Source organism: Chrysochloris asiatica, unplaced genomic scaffold (genome assembly GCF_000296735.1).
Source record: "Chrysochloris asiatica unplaced genomic scaffold, ChrAsi1.0 scaffold00002, whole genome shotgun sequence".
In the NCBI taxonomy this organism is placed as follows: domain Eukaryota; kingdom Metazoa; phylum Chordata; class Mammalia; order Afrosoricida; family Chrysochloridae; genus Chrysochloris; species Chrysochloris asiatica.
Genome location: NW_006408520.1, coordinates 12,271,391 through 12,289,308, shown reverse-complemented (window position 1 = coordinate 12,289,308; position 17,918 = coordinate 12,271,391). Strand labels below are relative to the sequence as shown.

At 34.8% G+C, this 17,918-nt stretch overlaps 1 protein-coding gene across 1 annotated transcript in view; it reads right to left on the bottom strand.

Annotated features, from left to right (window-relative positions):
• The window catches only part of DPYD (dihydropyrimidine dehydrogenase), a 1,478,957-nt gene that overhangs the window by 427,978 nt on the left and 1,033,061 nt on the right, over nucleotides 1-17,918 (bottom strand). The window contains exons 21-22 of the mRNA XM_006831042.1: nucleotides 10,214-10,334; nucleotides 8,918-9,037 (exon numbers count right to left, since the gene is read on the bottom strand). Coding sequence (XP_006831105.1) covers nucleotides 8,918-9,037; nucleotides 10,214-10,334 — 241 coding nt within the window. The remainder of the gene's footprint in view (nucleotides 1-8,917; nucleotides 9,038-10,213; nucleotides 10,335-17,918) is intronic.

Sequence of the window (17,918 nt, the reverse complement as noted above, 5' to 3'; positions counted from 1 at the left end):
CAACAAATTCTTCTTCAGTCTTCCTTATTCACTGTCCAACATTCACATGCATACGAGACAATAGAAAAGTTCATCTCTTGGGTCAGGTTCATCCTAGTCCTCAACCTGATGTTTTATAGCTTTTTAGCACTTCAAAATAAATCCTTTTGCAACAGACTTTCCTAATGCAATATATTCGATTGCTTGACTACTGCCTTCCATGAGTGCTGAATGTGAATCTAAGGAAAATGAAGTCTTTGACAACTTATCTATTTATCATGATGTTATTTATGTATTCATCCAGTTGTGAAGATATTAATTTTCTTTGCAATGAGTCGCAATCTATACTGAAGACTGTAGTCTTTGCTCTTCAACAGTAATTAATTTAAGTATTCTTGACTTCCAGCAAGCAAGTTTGTGTCATCTGCATATCACAGATTGTTAATGACTCTTTCTCCAATCCCGATGCCACATCCTTCTTCATATCATCCAGCTTCGTGGATTATTTGCTCAGCATACAGATTGAATAAACACGATGAAAGGATACAAAAGCATTAGGGTACACCTTTACTGATTTAAAGATATTCAAATCAAATTGTTCTGTTCTAAGGACTGCATCTATATCTATTTATAGGTTCCTCATGATCACAATTAAATATTCTGCAATACCCAGTTTTTTTTACAATGTTATCCATAGTTTGTTATGATTCACACAGTTAAAAGCATTTGCATTGTCAACACAACACAAATAAATATCTTTCTGGTATTCTCTTCTTTCAGCTAAGATCCATCTAACATCAGCAATGGTAGCCCTCCTTCCATGTATTCTTCTGAATCCTGCTCAAATTTCTAGCAGATCCCTGTTGCAAATGTTTTTCAAAGATTTTCATCAAAATTTTACTTGCATGTGATTAGTGATACTGTCTAGTGATTTCTGCATTCCACTGGGTCATATTTAATTTTACCAGTGATTCAAGTTTTTCCACATTCTTTTAGAAATGGAATCAAGATGTTCTATGCCACTAATCTTTGTTGTCTATTATTCCCCCCCTCCAAAAAAAACCCAGCAATAACACCATCTAGAAATTTGTCAACAATGCACATTTTAAGGTCCTACCTGACTTAATAAGGAGCTCTGGTAGCGCAGTGGTTACGAATCGGGCTGTGAACCGCAAGGTCAGCAGTTCGAAACTACCAGCGGTCCCGTGGGATAAAGATGAGGCATTCTGCTCCCGTAAAGATTTACAGCCTCGGAAACCCTGTGCAGGGTCACTATGAGTCGGAACCAACTCCAAGACACTTAACAACAACAACAACAACAACAACCTGACTTAATGTATCAGGAATTATGGGAGAGGTACCCAGCAATCTACATTTAAAAGCCCTCCAGATTCTGATGCATGCTGAAATTTGAGAACTACCCATCTACTAGAATCTCACCTCACGAGAGAAAAAACACAAACAGATTAGAAGCCAAATAAAACTATTACCCTTTACCAATATACATACATGCTTATATATATATGAAAAACTAGGAACACAAATCTTAAATCCAAAAATTGAAGCTAATCTAATTTTTAAATTATGTAACCAGGCATTTCCTTGGAGTAGTTTCCAGAATCTTCAACTACTAAGAGGCTGTGGCATTTTGATACTTCTCTAAAAGTTAGAAATAAATGTGTTGGCTTAATAGTCATAGTAATGCTGGACAGTTAGGTGTGATGCTTAAGGATTTAAGCCAATGAATGGATAAAGATGGTGAGGGATCTTATTCCAGTCATGCCCTCCTTTCCTAATTTCCCTTTTCACTGTTTGGTCTTCTTTCCTTTTTCCTTAGGGAACCAAGTGATTGATAGCCTAATCCAATGACTGTATTACAGCTGCCTCAACTAGGACACTTTTCCTTATCATTAGCAGTTAGCCTATGGTTAAATTCACAGCTCACTGCTTGGTACAGCCCCTGAGATTTAAGGGTCTGGCCTTTAGAAAATATTTAACATAAAACTGAAATCTTGACATACTGAGAACTCAGTTCTCTGCAAGGCTTCTTTAATTAATCCAATGTACTGTACCATTGTTCTGTATGAGACTGTGACATGGTGAACTGTTTCTGAAGCTTACAGAGATGTGTAGTTCTAAATTAAACAGTCACTGACGTGTACCTACACTGATTTTTTAGTACAGTAGATATGCATGAATCTGTGAATATTTTAATTCAGTCTCAAACAGTGACACAATACTCTCTAGTTTTTACTTTCATAATAGAACATTTTTTGATTAATTTCAAGCTTGAAATCATTCTTTATGAAAACACACACACACAGAGGAAAGAAATTTAATAATTCATTACCATTGCTGCAAAGGTAAGTTTTCTTAATATGCTTGTCAGAGTTCTTTAGTTTACAAAGTCTATCAAATATTTTCTTAGGAACTAGTATAGACATTAATTTATTTTTCTAATTTTGAACAAAAGGAAAATATATGTGATATCCAGGTATCCATGAATTTGTTGACTCTTAAATACTGTTTGATGCTATCATTTATGTGTAGGACAATAGTTATTTTTAAATACCCATGGAAAGGAAGTAGACCTTGATCTATGCTGGAAACCTTTGCCCTTGCTCCAGTCCGTCGATGAGCTGTAAGCATCTATGAATATGGCAGCTGAGTCCCAGATGAAAAATTATGCATCTCATAAACTGCTATTCTGCTGAAATGTCAAGGCAAGGCAAGGCTGTACCTCAAACTCAGCACTTGGCATTTTCCTTCTGTCTGCTTTGTTGCCATGAAGCAAACATGAACAGTGAGGATTTGTGTAGGGCAGGTAGCAGGAGCGCTCACTGTCAAAAATCTATTATTAGGGCTCTGATCTCCTGCACAGACCAACGACGGCCAAACAGTGAGAAAGTCAAACTCCAGGAAAGGCAATATAATGAAAGAGAGGATCCTTTGTCAATCTGTGCATGAATATATTTAAATTAGCATTATTAAAATAAAAATATTTCTAGTCATGTGCTTCTCTCAACCAAACTGATAATTTATAATGAAAATGTATTTCAGCATCTTTCTCTGTCTTTTCTACAAATACATTACATACACATTTTATAAAACAAGATCTTTAAAACTTTGATCAGCTAAACTTATAATAGCCTAATACTGTTCTTACATAAGTGAATAATAGGCCAGACTCTTATATTATTTTGTAGATACACACATACAAGATATGAATGAATATAAAATGGTAGGCTTTCATTTTAATTATTCTTTTTGGCATGATTTATCATCACATCTTTTATTCATTTTAAATTATATCTCTATCTACTGTTTTATTTTAGACATTTCAATGTTAAAACCCAAGCTCTTATTGATAAAAACAGTTACAATAGATAGCCGAAGTTTTATGACAGATAGTAGGCGTGTTTTCAAAAGGATTTTCTGCATCTGTAATCGTGTGATTGACAGGCTTTTGAAAAAATCAAGCACTTTAAGAACTACAACCTAATCAAACAAAGAAACCATACCAATAGTGTAATTTGTATAAAACAAACTTAAGGAGACCTGTTAGGGCAGCAGTTAAGTACTAGGTTGTGAAGCAAAAGGTCAGCAGTTCAAACTAACCCACTAGCTCCATTTAAGAAGGATGTGGTAATTTGCTTTTGTAAAGATCACAACCTGGAAAAATCTATGAGGCACATCTACTCAGTTCTATATGGTGACTCTGAGTCAAAAATTACTCCTTAGCACCTAAAAACAATAACAGTATAAGAACTCAGTACTATCAATTGTATATATGTTGTAGTTGTTGTTAGGTGCCATCGAGTCGGTGCTGACTCATGACCTTATGGCTAGCAGAACAAAACGCTGCCTGATCCTGGGCCAACCTCACTACCGTTGCCACGGTTGAGCCCACTGATGTTGCCAATTTGCCAATCCATCTCACTGGGGGTCTTCCTTTTTTTCTCTGACCCTCCACCTTAACAAACATGATATCCTTCTCCAGTGACTGGTCCCTCCTGACAATAAGTCTGAAGTATGAGAGACGAAGTTTGGCCATCCTGGCTTCCAAAGAGCACTCTGGCTGCACTTCTTCCAACACAGATTTGTTGGTTCTATAGGCAGCCCTCTGGTAGCGTAGTGGTTACGAATCGGGCTGCGAACCTTAAGGTCAGCGGTTCGAAACTACCAGCCGCTCCGCGGGAGAAAGATGAGGCTTTCTACTCCCGTAAGGATTTACACCCTCGGAAACCCTGTACAGGGTCGCTATGGGTCGGAACCGACTCGACGGCACTTAACAACAACAACAATAGGCAGCCCATGGTACTTTCAATATTCTCCTCCAACACCATAACTCAAAAGCATCAATTCTTCTACAATCTTCCTTATTTATTGTCCAACTTTCACTCATCTGTCATTTGTTGTACTGTGGTGGCTTGTGAGTTGCTGTGATTCTGAAAGCTATGTCACCATTATTTTAAATACCAGCAGGGTCACCCATGGTGGACAGGTTTCAGATTGTATGAATAGACGTACAAAAATAGTTATTTAAAGCAAAATGCATCTAAAGCTTCTAAATTTCCAATGTATTATGCATTTTTGTCTTCCAATTTCACACAAATATTCTCTAGTAAATACATCAAACTAAGTTTCAGTTTATAATTGGAGAGGGTTACATTGAATTTGTATTCATACATTGACAGTTGTTGTTATTGTTAAGTGCTGTCGAGTCGGTTCTAACGCATAGTGACCACATATAGGGTTTCCAAGGAGCAGCTGGTGGGTTTGAACTGTCCACCTCGTGGTGAACAGTCAGTGCTTATCCTATCCACCTGCTAAATCATTTGATGGTCCCAACAATTTAGACCTCAGTAATTATTTTAAAAAACAAATCAACATAAAACATAAAAAGTGCAGTCAATGCTCAAAATCCTTCGTTAAACTACTTAAATGCTTTGTTAAATTAGTATCTTGAGTCAAAAATGTGCAATCTTTCTAAACTACAGTATAGACTTTGTACTACATTTCCATGGCAACTACCAGCACAGTTACAAATTACAGGCACACCATTAACTTGCAACTTCTTTCATTGGTATGTTGCTTTTACAACAGAAACATGCAACAGTAAGAAGTCAGTCAGTGCCTGGTGTATAGTCAGATTTTAAATCATTCAGTATTTACTGGTAGACTTGAATAGCATTTACAGAGTATGCAATTATCATTTGCTCAGAAATACACAATCATTGCTTAGATATGCTTTAATATTCTGAATACAATTAATAAATTTTAGTTCCTGAAGTAGAAATCAAAACTTAAAAACCATATTTGATGATTTGCTTCAAAAATCAGTAATAAAGTTTATAATGATTAAAATTGACCAAATGTGTCATATTATGTTCACTGAGCATGTTGATTAGAATCAATAATTGTAAATAGTGTAAAAAATTTGAAATTAAGAACATTAGTTTCCTTGTTGGTCAAATATGACCTATTTGGCAGATGAAAATAACTTAAAACAATGAGTTAATTTTTCCAGCTTGCAGGAAGTAAATTATTATATTGACTCAAAAGCATCTATCATTATTTCAACCAACCTGCCTTCTGTAAAGCAATATCACAACTTTCTCCTATGTGAGTGTGTCTATGTGTATGTGTACATGCAACAAAATATGTACAGGACAATAGGATGACATAATAAGACAATGAAATATGTTGTACCATCAATTAATAAAAAGAAACATTAAAAAAACAACAAAAATAATTTTAAAATATCACTCCAATTAGTGCACCCCATTGGCAAGATTCTTATTTTGTTTTGGCATACACACAATTACTGCTTTTCCTAAACTAGTGATAAATGAGTAAACGTTGTAGTCATGCCGTCAGATGTAAGAAAGACAACAGTAATCTATGTCATTTTGGACCCATTCTTAAACATCTCTAAAAGAAGTTTGTCCACAGGGGAAGAAATCATGGAAAATGTCACACCACAGCTGGACAGAGCACTGGTAGAAGTGACAGTAATCAACTGCATTGAAAACTAACTTAAGATGGTCTCAGTATTCAGGGGTAAGGTCAGTAAAAAAACTCATCTTTTGCAACAACAAGGGAAAAAAATAAATTAAACTAAATCTAGGAAAAAACACGGTGAATCAACTTGAAGATGCTATTTTTAAATATGTTGCTGATGACAACAAGATTTCTTTCAATGAAATACAAAAAGTCAATGAATCTCTCCAAACCAAAAGCCAAAAACATCAATAATCTCCTAAACTGTGTAGTGATTAATGAGGTAACTGCTATTGGACAAAAGTTTTCTGCATGGAGTCTAGAAAATTCAAAATTAGGTAGTAACAACTTATCACTGTTAGCTCTACAATGTCCATGGAAAGTTAGAGACTGGTAATTCTTTAGAATCAATGCTGTAGACAGAAATATTTGTGTGCTGGAGCGCTTAATCAATCATCTTAATATTATGAAAAATATCCATTGAAGATATCTAACAACATTTCATTTGGTACTGTTCTCACTATTAAATCACCACATACATAATCCAACTTTTAATGCACCTACTGCATGCATTTTGCCAGGCATTTCTGTCATAATTGAAATTCAGATTTACACATCATTTCCTTATAAGTCTGATTCTTATGTTTAATCCCTTGAGATTTAAATCACCTACAGGCAAATTCAAATATTGCAGTTTCTAAAACAGCAAAAGTAAAATGTTTTTATAATATTATAAAGATCATCTGACAAGGTTTATATAATGCTTATATTGAAGCATATTAGAAGTCCTAAAAGCCATGTTTCATAAAACTCGGAATGGAATTTAGCTATTTTGATTTCTCTATCAAATGGGAAAGTTGAAGTCATTATAATTTATCATTTAACACAGTTCTGATAGACAAGATTTCACTGTAACTCATTCTAAAGGTACTCTGTTCTAGAATTTGCTTCTATTCTAAAATATATTATTATTGTCTGTTTAGAAACTGTTGTTCAGATCCTATTACCTTTGAATTAAAGTAAGCATTGCTTTAAAGGAGAAAAAAAATCTATTAATTTTGTCAATATGGAGAAAAGCTATTTTCAAAACAGATTGTTTACTGTACAAGGGCTTAATGTAGAGCCCATTAGAAATGAGGTACATACAAGCCCTTAAAATGTTAGGGATCTTTTGTTGTTTAAAATGAAAGCTCTACCCAGGCTTAGCTGAGCTTATAGCACAAGTAAATATTTATATATGGATTTATAAATCTTAGAAATAGAGTTTTATGGAAATGTTAACAGGCCCTGAGGTATAGCTGAACTTGTTTTCGGGTACTGCTATAATTTTCAGTGTGTGTATGCTTAAAGACTGCAACACAAAAGACTTTTTCTAATGCTATAATTTTGTAGTTTTATTAGACTGAGTTATAGTATGGAAGAATATTCAGAAATTGCAGCTTAAATGAGAAAATGTGAATGGTGCTACTTATATAAAATACTACCGCAATAGTTCTTTTATTAATTTTTAATGTTCCGCACCCTCTGTGACCTCCTTTATTCTCTTGCTGTCAACATGGCAGGCTGGAAAAATTGAAATGGTCTGACAGAAAACATAGTGCATGTTACAGCCCAATTCTGGAGGCCCTCGACTCACTTTCTGTGTTTCATGTTAGCACAGTCCACGTTGTTCTGCATTACAGTAATATTTAAGGTCTTGTTTGATAGCTCCTGATAAAAGAGAATTGTATCTGGAATCTGAGCAGGTGCTCCTCATCAGCCTTCCTGACAAGGTAGGAATGGCATTCAATTAAATGCGGAATGTAACGTGGTTTTTTTTGTTTGTTTGTTTTGTTTTTTATCATGGTTCATAAACACACTTCATGCTCTCAAAACATAATACCTCAGCATGGATAGAAGCTTTATTTGTGACTATCCAGCCTCTTCTAAAAGCACATTTTGGTCTGATTCAGCAAAGCTTTTCTTGAACAGTGGGGCATTGCTATATTATGTATATTTACCACTGTCTCTATCACCAAGGAAACTAATCCCCATTCCAGTACAGTCAAGAACCTCCCATCAGCATTGTCTTTGCGAGACCAAGTCCATGCCACAGCAACAGAGTGTACAGAACAAAGATGCTGAACAGGACTTTGGGATTAAAACTTCTCTTTCTTAAATGAAAGAACTAGGTGATGCGAAAAAATGCACAAAGGTGTAAGATCTGCAAATGTCTTATTAGATATAGCTATAAATGCAATGTTTCAATGGTTTGTTTGGGGCAGAGTTAAAGCAAGATTTTTTTAAGAAGTCAGACTTTTTAAATTCTAGGAACAGTGAAAATGAATCCCAGCTATGAAGCAGATATTATAATCAAGATGTATGTATTTTCCTCATATATCTATATATATAGGAGCTCTGGTAACATAGTGGTTATGAATCGGGCTGCAAACCTTAAGGTCAGTAGTTCGAAACTACCAGCTGCTCTGTAGGAGAAAGACGAGGCTTTCTACTCCCTTAAAGATTTACACCCTCGGAAACCCTGTACAGGGTCGCTATGGGTCGGAAACGACTCGATGGCACTTAACAACAATAACCACATATATATGTACATTTAATATGTTTATATTCATCTTACATTTATGTTTCCCCTAGTATTAGCCTTTATGAGTAAGTGGCAAGACAATAGTGACAATGCAAAATTCTGGTAAAAGCACGGACCACCAGAGGATAAAATTCATGCAAGACCTTTTATCAGAATTTTCTCATTTTGCGCAGACACTTGAGCCCTCCTACTCAATTTGTTCCATCCATTGTAACTACTAGGAATATTGACTAACAATGACTAGTAAAACTTTGGTATTATAAAAGACATGATATTCTTATTTTCATCATAACCTCCTGATTTTTCAACAATCTCAGAGGAAACATAATGCCAGGAGAGGGAAACACCTACCAGACACTCCACCATATGTGGTCCGCTTTCCGATTCCCACTGCTGGCCAGGGGATACCATTGGCATTTAATCCCATCAGACCTGAGACAGTGTTAGTGGCTGTAACACCGTCTGCACCACCTGTGAAAAACACACCAACGTTTTCCTGAAGTTTTTAAAGGAACAACCACTCAAACCCATGCAACCCAACAAGACAATGCACATGACACTTTCTCTTAAGAATATTTCCTTCCCTCAGATCTCTTAACTAATAGAACTACTATGCTGATGCATACAATGCAAGGCAAAGAAACAGCTTTATTTAGCACCACTTCATTTTCTCAATTATACAGACTTTTTAAATTCCAAATATTTTCTACTCAGTTACATTTTCCAGGTAATTTGCAATGTCTTTGAAAACAAAATGTAATTTCTATGGATGAAGCACACATATGTAGGATTCTTAAATCTATTCATCGATTTCATGATTTGTATATTCAACAGATAGTTATTGTTTACAGCAGTGTGCTAGGCTCTATAAAATACATCAGCAAAACAACAGTAATAAACAAAGGAACAAAGCATTAAGTAAATTCCAGCTTATAGCAACCCTATAGAACAGAGTACAAATGCCCTATAGGGTCTTTAAGACTGTAAATCTCTATGGAAGAATACTACCACATCTTTCTCTCATGGAGTATTGGTGAATTCCAACCTCTGACCTTTAGAGATCTTAACCACTGGACCAGCAGGGCTCCTATCAAATATAAAAAAACCCAACTTGACAGCACTTAACAATAACAACATCATCAATTTTGGAGTCCTGGTGTGGTGCTGTGGGTTAATGTGATGGACTGCAATGTCTACCGTCCAAGCTTACCAGTCCCTCCTCAGAAACCCTTTACAGGGTCACTATGGGTCAGAAACAAGTTGACAGCACTTAACAACAATCATCAGTTTCACATTATGGAACCTGAAATGTTTTAAGCTTCATTAAATGTTTCAAATGGTATTATTGCAGAATTGTTTCACTATGAGGTCATTTGGGGTTGGGGATCATATTACTATGATTCTCTATGTATGAAATAGTTACTTGCTCAAAGACATAAAGATTCTAATGTTTGCAAGTCAAAAATTTTAGGTCCCTGTCTTCACTTGAGTCCAAAAGAGAATCAAATGAAATAAAATGTTCAAGAATACTTTCTTAAACTATGAAAAAAGAAAGATTACATTATATTAAAACACAGGCCTTATCATGGATATATAATTCCAATCCATATTTATGTAACTGGAAAACTGAGCAAGCATAGTACTTACCTTCCTTTGCAGCTCTTGCGATGCTCACGATATCAGTAACATTTGGGGTCAACTTGGCAAAAAAAGGAAGCTGAACAGCTTGCCTAACCCAGCGACAGATGTTCCGCACCAGCTCTGGATCCTGTTCAAATAGGTCAGTTAAATATAGAACATAATTAAGAATTGTGATCAAAATGTGTACCAGAACAACAGCAAAGCTCAAGATGTGTAAGACAAATCCAACTTGACAATGAGCTACATGATATATTTCTCAAATTCCTCCTCAGTATTACACCTAGACTCATTAGGGAACTAAGGTTAACACACTTCAAGTGAACTGCAAATTCATCACATAAAGGTTAAATTCCTCAAGGGAACCTTTGGAAATAAAATTACAAAGAACCCAAAAGAAGAAAGTATTTCTAACTCCCAGCTAAATAATATCAGGGATAAAATACAAACTTCTGGTAGTAAGTTCAGGAAACATTACAGAATTCTGATGACCTGATTGGTTCATTCTTAATTATAATTAAATAAATAACCTGCTCACTCCTGGTTTAAATCTGGTCTTTTGTTTTCATTATTAGAAGACTACTCTTGTTGAAGTGTATTCCAAGAAAATCCATCTTTGACTTAAACAACCTAAACATGATTTAGATTGTGTATTATATGCTAATATGGAATATTCCAGTTTTAGAATATACATGAGCTGGTCAGTAACTTTAACTTACTTTGGTAAATGTCACCAAGATCTGTATAGCATTTCCCCACACTTTTCTACTTCAAAGAATTGATCAAAATGACAAAAATGAAATAAAATATTACATACTCATTTTTAAAAACAAGAAATAGACATTGTCTTGTACCTGTTTCATGTGATTTTCCAGGCTTTTATTTCCTCATGGGACAAGTATCATTTAGAGGGCAATCACCTATCCTTTTCCACTGAAAATAACTTAGCTATAGTAATGTTCTTTGATTTCAACACATACAATAGTCCTTTTTTTCATTACTTTTAGTGCAAAATTTATTCTGACAGGTACTGATAATGTGCTTTGATAAATTACTTTAAATTATGCAATAGTAATTCATTATTGAACTGGGTAATATTATCTTAGTGAGTTAAAATGTTTTTTGAATAAAAGGAAAGCCTAGAAAAATACAGACATATATTTAAACTATAAGATAATATACAAGTATATCATTTGTAATATTTTTATTTGTAAGGAAGTTGCTCTTTGCATTTTAACCTTTCTAATCCTTTTAAGATGAGATTTCTAATGTTATAACCTTTAGAAAGAACCTTTTCATTTAGGTTTAATGTGCCTTGAACCGTCATTCTATTTTACTCTAAAAGTTATGCATTTATGTGCTAAAGTACTGCAGTGAGGTAATTTCTGTTGATTGTTATCATCTCTGTTCAGCAAAACTTAATAATTTTAACAAGAAAATTTTTGACTTGGCTTGTTCTCTTTTTAGAACAGTAATTTCTTCATTAAACATAAATATTAAAAAAGCAGTATATGGAATGCTCTACGGGGCATACTGCGCATTATGAATAGTAAAATCTGGAGACTTAGCTGTACAAATTCTAACTCATGAAAATGGAGATCTGCCCCTGCCCATGCAATGTTCATGAAATATTTATAACCACTGCATTGGCATTATGAAGGCAGTTGCATCTTTGTGACTTTCATTTTTAAGTTATGAATTTCCATGGGACTTAGCCTAGAAATGACAGTAACACTAGATGATATGAATTTCATGTCCTTTGTGAAAGTTCTCTTTAAGTGGAATTTGACAATAATTTAAGGATCATTTGAAATGCATAATACATGGGAGGTAGCATGATAAGAATTACTGAAACAAATTTAAAATATTATTTAGCTCCATTAGAGCAAACACTAATAATTTGATACATGCTTGTAAGTGGCACTCAATACTATTGATCAACTTGTCTTTATAAATTACCTCAAACATTTGTCAACTTTTTTTTTTCTGTTGATTTTCATTTTATCTAGTTGACTAGTTTAAATGAATCTCTTTTACTCATTGTTTACCAATTTGGAATTTGCTCAATGCTTTTCAGTTTGTTTGTTTTTTTTTAAATAAGATCCCTTAACAACTATTACTTACTTAAATCATATGTCTATTTCAAGGCATCATGGACTGACCCTTCTAAGTTCTATGACCAGCACTCATATGTCCATTTGCATAGTGTGGTAATTTGAGTGTTTCTGTGATGCTAGAAGCTATGTGGATTTCAAAAATCCACAGGGTCATCCATGGTGAATACGCTTCAGTGGAGATAACGGAATTAAATAAAGTAGGAAGGTGAACCTGGTGAAAATCTTAATAACAGCAGATGAATACTCTCTGATACAGTGCCAGAAGATAAGCTCCTCAGGTTGGAAGGCATTTGAAGTATGACAGGAGAAGAGCTGCCCTCCTCAGATTAGAATTGACCTTCATGGCATGGACTGAGTAAACCTTTGGGGACATCCATTTGCTGCTGTGGCATGAATCAAAATGAGCAGAAACAGCCACATGTGCCTATTGATAATTGGAACATGAAATGTATGAAGTATTAAACTAGGAAAATTAGAAGTTATAAAATATGAAATGGGAAGCACAAAGATTGATATCATTGAGATGAACTGGTATTGACCATTTTGAACTGGACCGTTATATAGTCTACTTTTCTGGGAATGACAAATTGAAGAGGAATTGCATCACATTCATTATCAAAAAGAACATTTCAGGATGTACTCTGAAATACAACACTGTCAATGATAGGATAGTATCTTAGAAGGAAGACTAGTAACTATAGTTATTATCTCAATTTACGCACCAAGCACTAATGCCGAAGATGAAGAAATTGAAGTAGTAGTCCTGGAACCATCAATGGAGAAGAGTGGAGAGTGGGACCTTACCCAGAGAAACAGTGACGCCAGAGAAGGAGGCAGAGACAATGATGTGGAGAGATAGAGCAGCTGGGGACTTTAGATTCAGAGAGGGAGAGGGGCTGTGTGCTGATGACTGGGGTGCAGGATTGTAGTATATAACCTTTGGTTGGTTGATGATGCATGGAGGGGATTGTAACCATGGCAATGAATGATATATGATGGAATGAATGTAAAACGAATGTTCACCCATGTAAACTATCACATAATTCACAATAAAACAATTTTTTTTAAAAAAAAGAAAAGAAATTGAACAGTTTCACCAACTTCTGCAGTCTGAAATCAATAAAATGTACAATTAGGATGCATTGATAATTACTTATGATTGGAATGTGAAAGCTGGAAACAAAGAAGGATGTTGCTGTTGCTAAGTGCTGCTGAGTTGGTTTTGACTCACAGTGACCTGGTAGGTTATCCAAGGAGTAGCTGGTGGGTTTGAACTGTGGACCTTGTGGTTGGAAGTCCAGTGCTTATCCTACAGCCCCACAACAGGATGCCAAATAAGGATTGTTGTTAACTGCCTTCAAGTCATTTCCAACTCATAGCAATGCTGTAAAGGGTTTTTGAGGAATGCCTGGTGGGATTGAATTGGGACCTTATGGTTAACAATCAATCCAGTGCTTACTCTACAGACTCACACCAGGAAGCCAAATGAGAATAGTTGTTATTAAATGCCATCAAGTCAGTTCCAACTCATATTGACCCTATATAGGAATTCCAAGGATCAGGATGAGTTTGAACAGTCATGCAGTGCTTATCCTAAAGTGCCACAACATGACTCCAAAGAAGGATTGGTGGTGGTGGTGGTTGTGGTTATGTGCTGTGGAGTTGGTTCTGACTCTTAGCAACCCTGTATAGGGTTTCCAAGGCTGTAAATCTTCATGGGAGCAGAAAGCTTAATCTTTATCCCACAGTAGTTTCGAACAGATAACTTTGAGGTTAACAGACTGATTTGTAACCACTATGCAACCAGAGCTCCTTAAAGAATGGTTAGTCGTTGGAAAATATGACCTTGGTGAAATAAATAGTCCTGGAAATTACCTAACAGATTTTTATATGATTTACAATTTATTCACTGCAAATAATGTTTTTAATAACATTATTTGGACCTTGCTAGATGGAATCAAATTGACTACATGTATGGAAAGAGACCATGGAGAAGATCAATATCATCAGTCAGAACAAGGCCAGGGACCAACTGCAAAACAGAACATTAATTGTTATATGCAAGTTCAAGTTGAAAATCAAAAAATTAAAATAAGTCCACAAGAGCAAAAAATTCAATCTTCAGCATATCTCACCTGAGTTAAGAGACCATTTCATGAGTACATTTGACACAGTGAACAATTAATGATCGAAAGTAAGATGAGTTGTGGGATGACATCAAAGACATCATAAATGAAAAAAGCAGAAGGTCATGAAATAGACAGGAAGAAGGTAAAAGGCCAAAAAGGATGTCAGAAGAGTCTGAAACTTGTTTAGAAAGAACAGCTAAGGCAAACTGAAGAAATGATGTAGTAAAAGAGCTGAATAGAAGATTCAAAATGGCAGATTGAGAAGAAAAAGTATTATAATGAAATGTGTAAAGACCTGGAGTTAGACAACTGACAAAGATTATTCTCAGTATTTTTCAAGCTGAAAGAACTAAAGAAAAAAAATCAAGCCTCAAGTTGAAATATTGAAGGAGTTAGAATCGACTTGCTGACACCCAACATGAGCAAACTATTGAACAGTGTAAGAAGAATCGAAAGAAGATGGAAGGAATATACAGAGTCACTGTTCCAAAAAGAATTGATTCAACCATTTCAGGACGTAGCATATGGTCATGAATGAAAGATAATGAAAAAAACTATTCCAAATAAGAATACAAATAGAAATGTTTCAATACATGGATGCAGCACTGTAAGTGGTCACTAATCTAGTAACAAGACATTTGGAAAAAAGCTACCTGGACAACCAACTAGAAAAGACCCATATCAATTTCAAAGAAAGGTGATCTAACAAATGTGTAAGTGATTGAAAAAGAGGAACAAAATCACACACAAGCGAAAGTTTTCTGAGACAATTAAAAAATTATAATTATAGTGGATGTACAGAGAACTTCCAGAAAGTGAAGTTGTATTCAGAAGAGGACCTGGAATGAGGGATATCACTGCTTCCCGTGGATCCTGGTTGAAAGCAGAGACAACCAGAAAGATAATTACTTTTGATTTGCTGACTACACAAAGGTTTTTGACTGTGTTGACCCTAACAAATTATGGATAACACTACAAAGGACAGCAATTCTAGAACACTTAATCAAGCTCATTCTAACATAGACCAAGAGACAGTCATTTGAACAGAACAAGGGAGTATTTTTGGGGGGTTAAAATCCAGAAAGGCATGTATCAAGATTCTATTCTTTCACCATACTTATTCAATCTTTATGTTGAGCAAATAACCCAAGAAGCTGGATTGTATGCAGAACACAACATTAAGATTGGAGGAAGAATCATTAACAACTTGTGATATGCAAATAAATCAACGTTGCTTACTGAAAGTAAAGAGGACTTGAAGTTTATTGATGAAGATCAAAGACTACAACCTTCTGTATGGATTACACTTCAACATAAAAATTTTTTTTAAAATCTCATAACTGGAACAATAAGCAGCAAATCTGGATCAGTAAGCAACAACATGGAAAACAGAGAAAAGATTAAAGTTGTAAAGGATTTCATTTTACTTGGATCTACAGTAAATGCCAAAGGAAGCAGCAATCAATCTACTGCAAAAGACTTCCTTAAAGTGTTACAAAGAGAATACGTTATTTCAGGAATAAGTTGCAATGAACTGACCTCAGCCAGGGTACTTCCAATCACCTCATATGCATAGGAAACCTGGACACTGAATAAGGAAGACCAAAGAAGAATTGATGCCTTTGAATAATGGTGTTGGAAACAAATACCGAATATATCTTGGACTTCCAAAAGAAGGAAATATCAGTCTTGGAGAATGTAGAACCAGAACGTTACTTGGAAGTGACCTATTATTTCACATACTTTGAGCATGCTATCAGGAGGGAACAGACCCTAGAGAAGGGTCTTATCCTTGGTAAATTAGCAGATCAATAAAAAAAAGGAAGATTCTCAGGGAGATAGATTGACACAGTGGCTGCAACAAAGGGTTCAACGACATTTGTGAGGATGATACAGGACCAGGCAGAGTTTTATTCTGTTGTACAGAGTTGCTAGAGTTGCTATGGGTCAGGATCAAATTGACCACACATAGTAAAAACAACATAGTTCTCTGAGTTGATGATGTTCATATATATTTGATCTATACACTTAACCAATCAATCCATCATAAATTGCTGAAACAAAATTTGAATGAGAATCTTAATAAGAACTTCTTACCCACATTATTGTGAAAACAAATGCCTCTTCTGTAAATTGTAAAGTTTCCTTTGACAAACATATTGATGAATAATCTAATAGAGCTAGAAATGTGGAATGGATATAACATGATAAATACAAGTCTGTGTAAAGGATAGAGTTTATTTATACTTTACTGGCTTCTTCACACTTTTGATATGAATGCTCAAGATCTATAAACAATTTATAATGTTTCTGTCATCTTTACCTTCTCATTTTCTATTAATAGCTTCATATGGCCTGCCCATTCCTAATAAGCTAATTTTTAGAACTTAATTGAAATGAAAACATTTTAGGCAATTTTGAACTCTTGAATAATCTCCACAAAAGAAATGTACAAAGCCACTAATATCTTTCAGACAAATTTCAAGTTACTAACATAAACACAAGAAAAAAATCAAAATAAAAGTTATAGACAGCTCTTCTATTTCCAGGTACAAAAGTTAATAGGTACTCAACAAATAGTTGTTTTGTGAATGAATAAATGAAAATTTACCATATTTTCAATTTCCATCTTTCTCTCTCTCCATCAAAATACAGTCTATGTCTAGGTTTGAGAAAAAGCTGAAATTTGGATAAAGAATAATATCTAAAAACATCAAATCTAAGACTATTTTACAACTGAGATAATTAGAAGGAAAAAATTATAGGAAAAAAAATTTAATAAGTGGTGCAGTATGATAAATACTGCACTGGTATCTTTATATTTGTTTTTATCTTAAAATCTACTTGATTTTATTTGGAAGTTCTATAACTACATTATTCCCTTTTTATACTTTATTTTTGTTGTTGTTGTTGCAAACTGGTATCTCTGATTCCCTATTTTCACTGAACACTTCTATGTCTGAGATTAGTTATGTGTAATATTGTCATGCATGTTAATCTCAGTTTGTTGCTGGTCCTCTATTCAAAAAGAGCTACTTTTTTTGTAAGATTATCTAGTTTTCATGAATTCCTTTCATTTCTGTTTATATGGAAATGTCATAAATTCGCTGTTATATTTAACGGACAATTTTGTTGTATATATGATTACTGGTGGAACTTTGTGTGGAACTGTAGGATAAACACTGGGCTGTTAACCATAAGGTCAGTGGGTCACACCCACTACCACACCTCAGAAACGCGATATAGCATCACTATGATTCGGAACCAACTCCACGGCACTTAACAACAGCAATCCCCAGTAAGTCTATCTTGATCTTTAAGTTTTTAACGGCTCCTTCATAATAATGCCCACCCCTGACTATGATTTCCAATCTCTCCTATAGCAGCACTCATGCATTTGTGTGAATGTTTGCAATTCTTAAAGAGCTCTTAATGCTATTTTAAATGCCCTATTGGCATTTAAGAGTT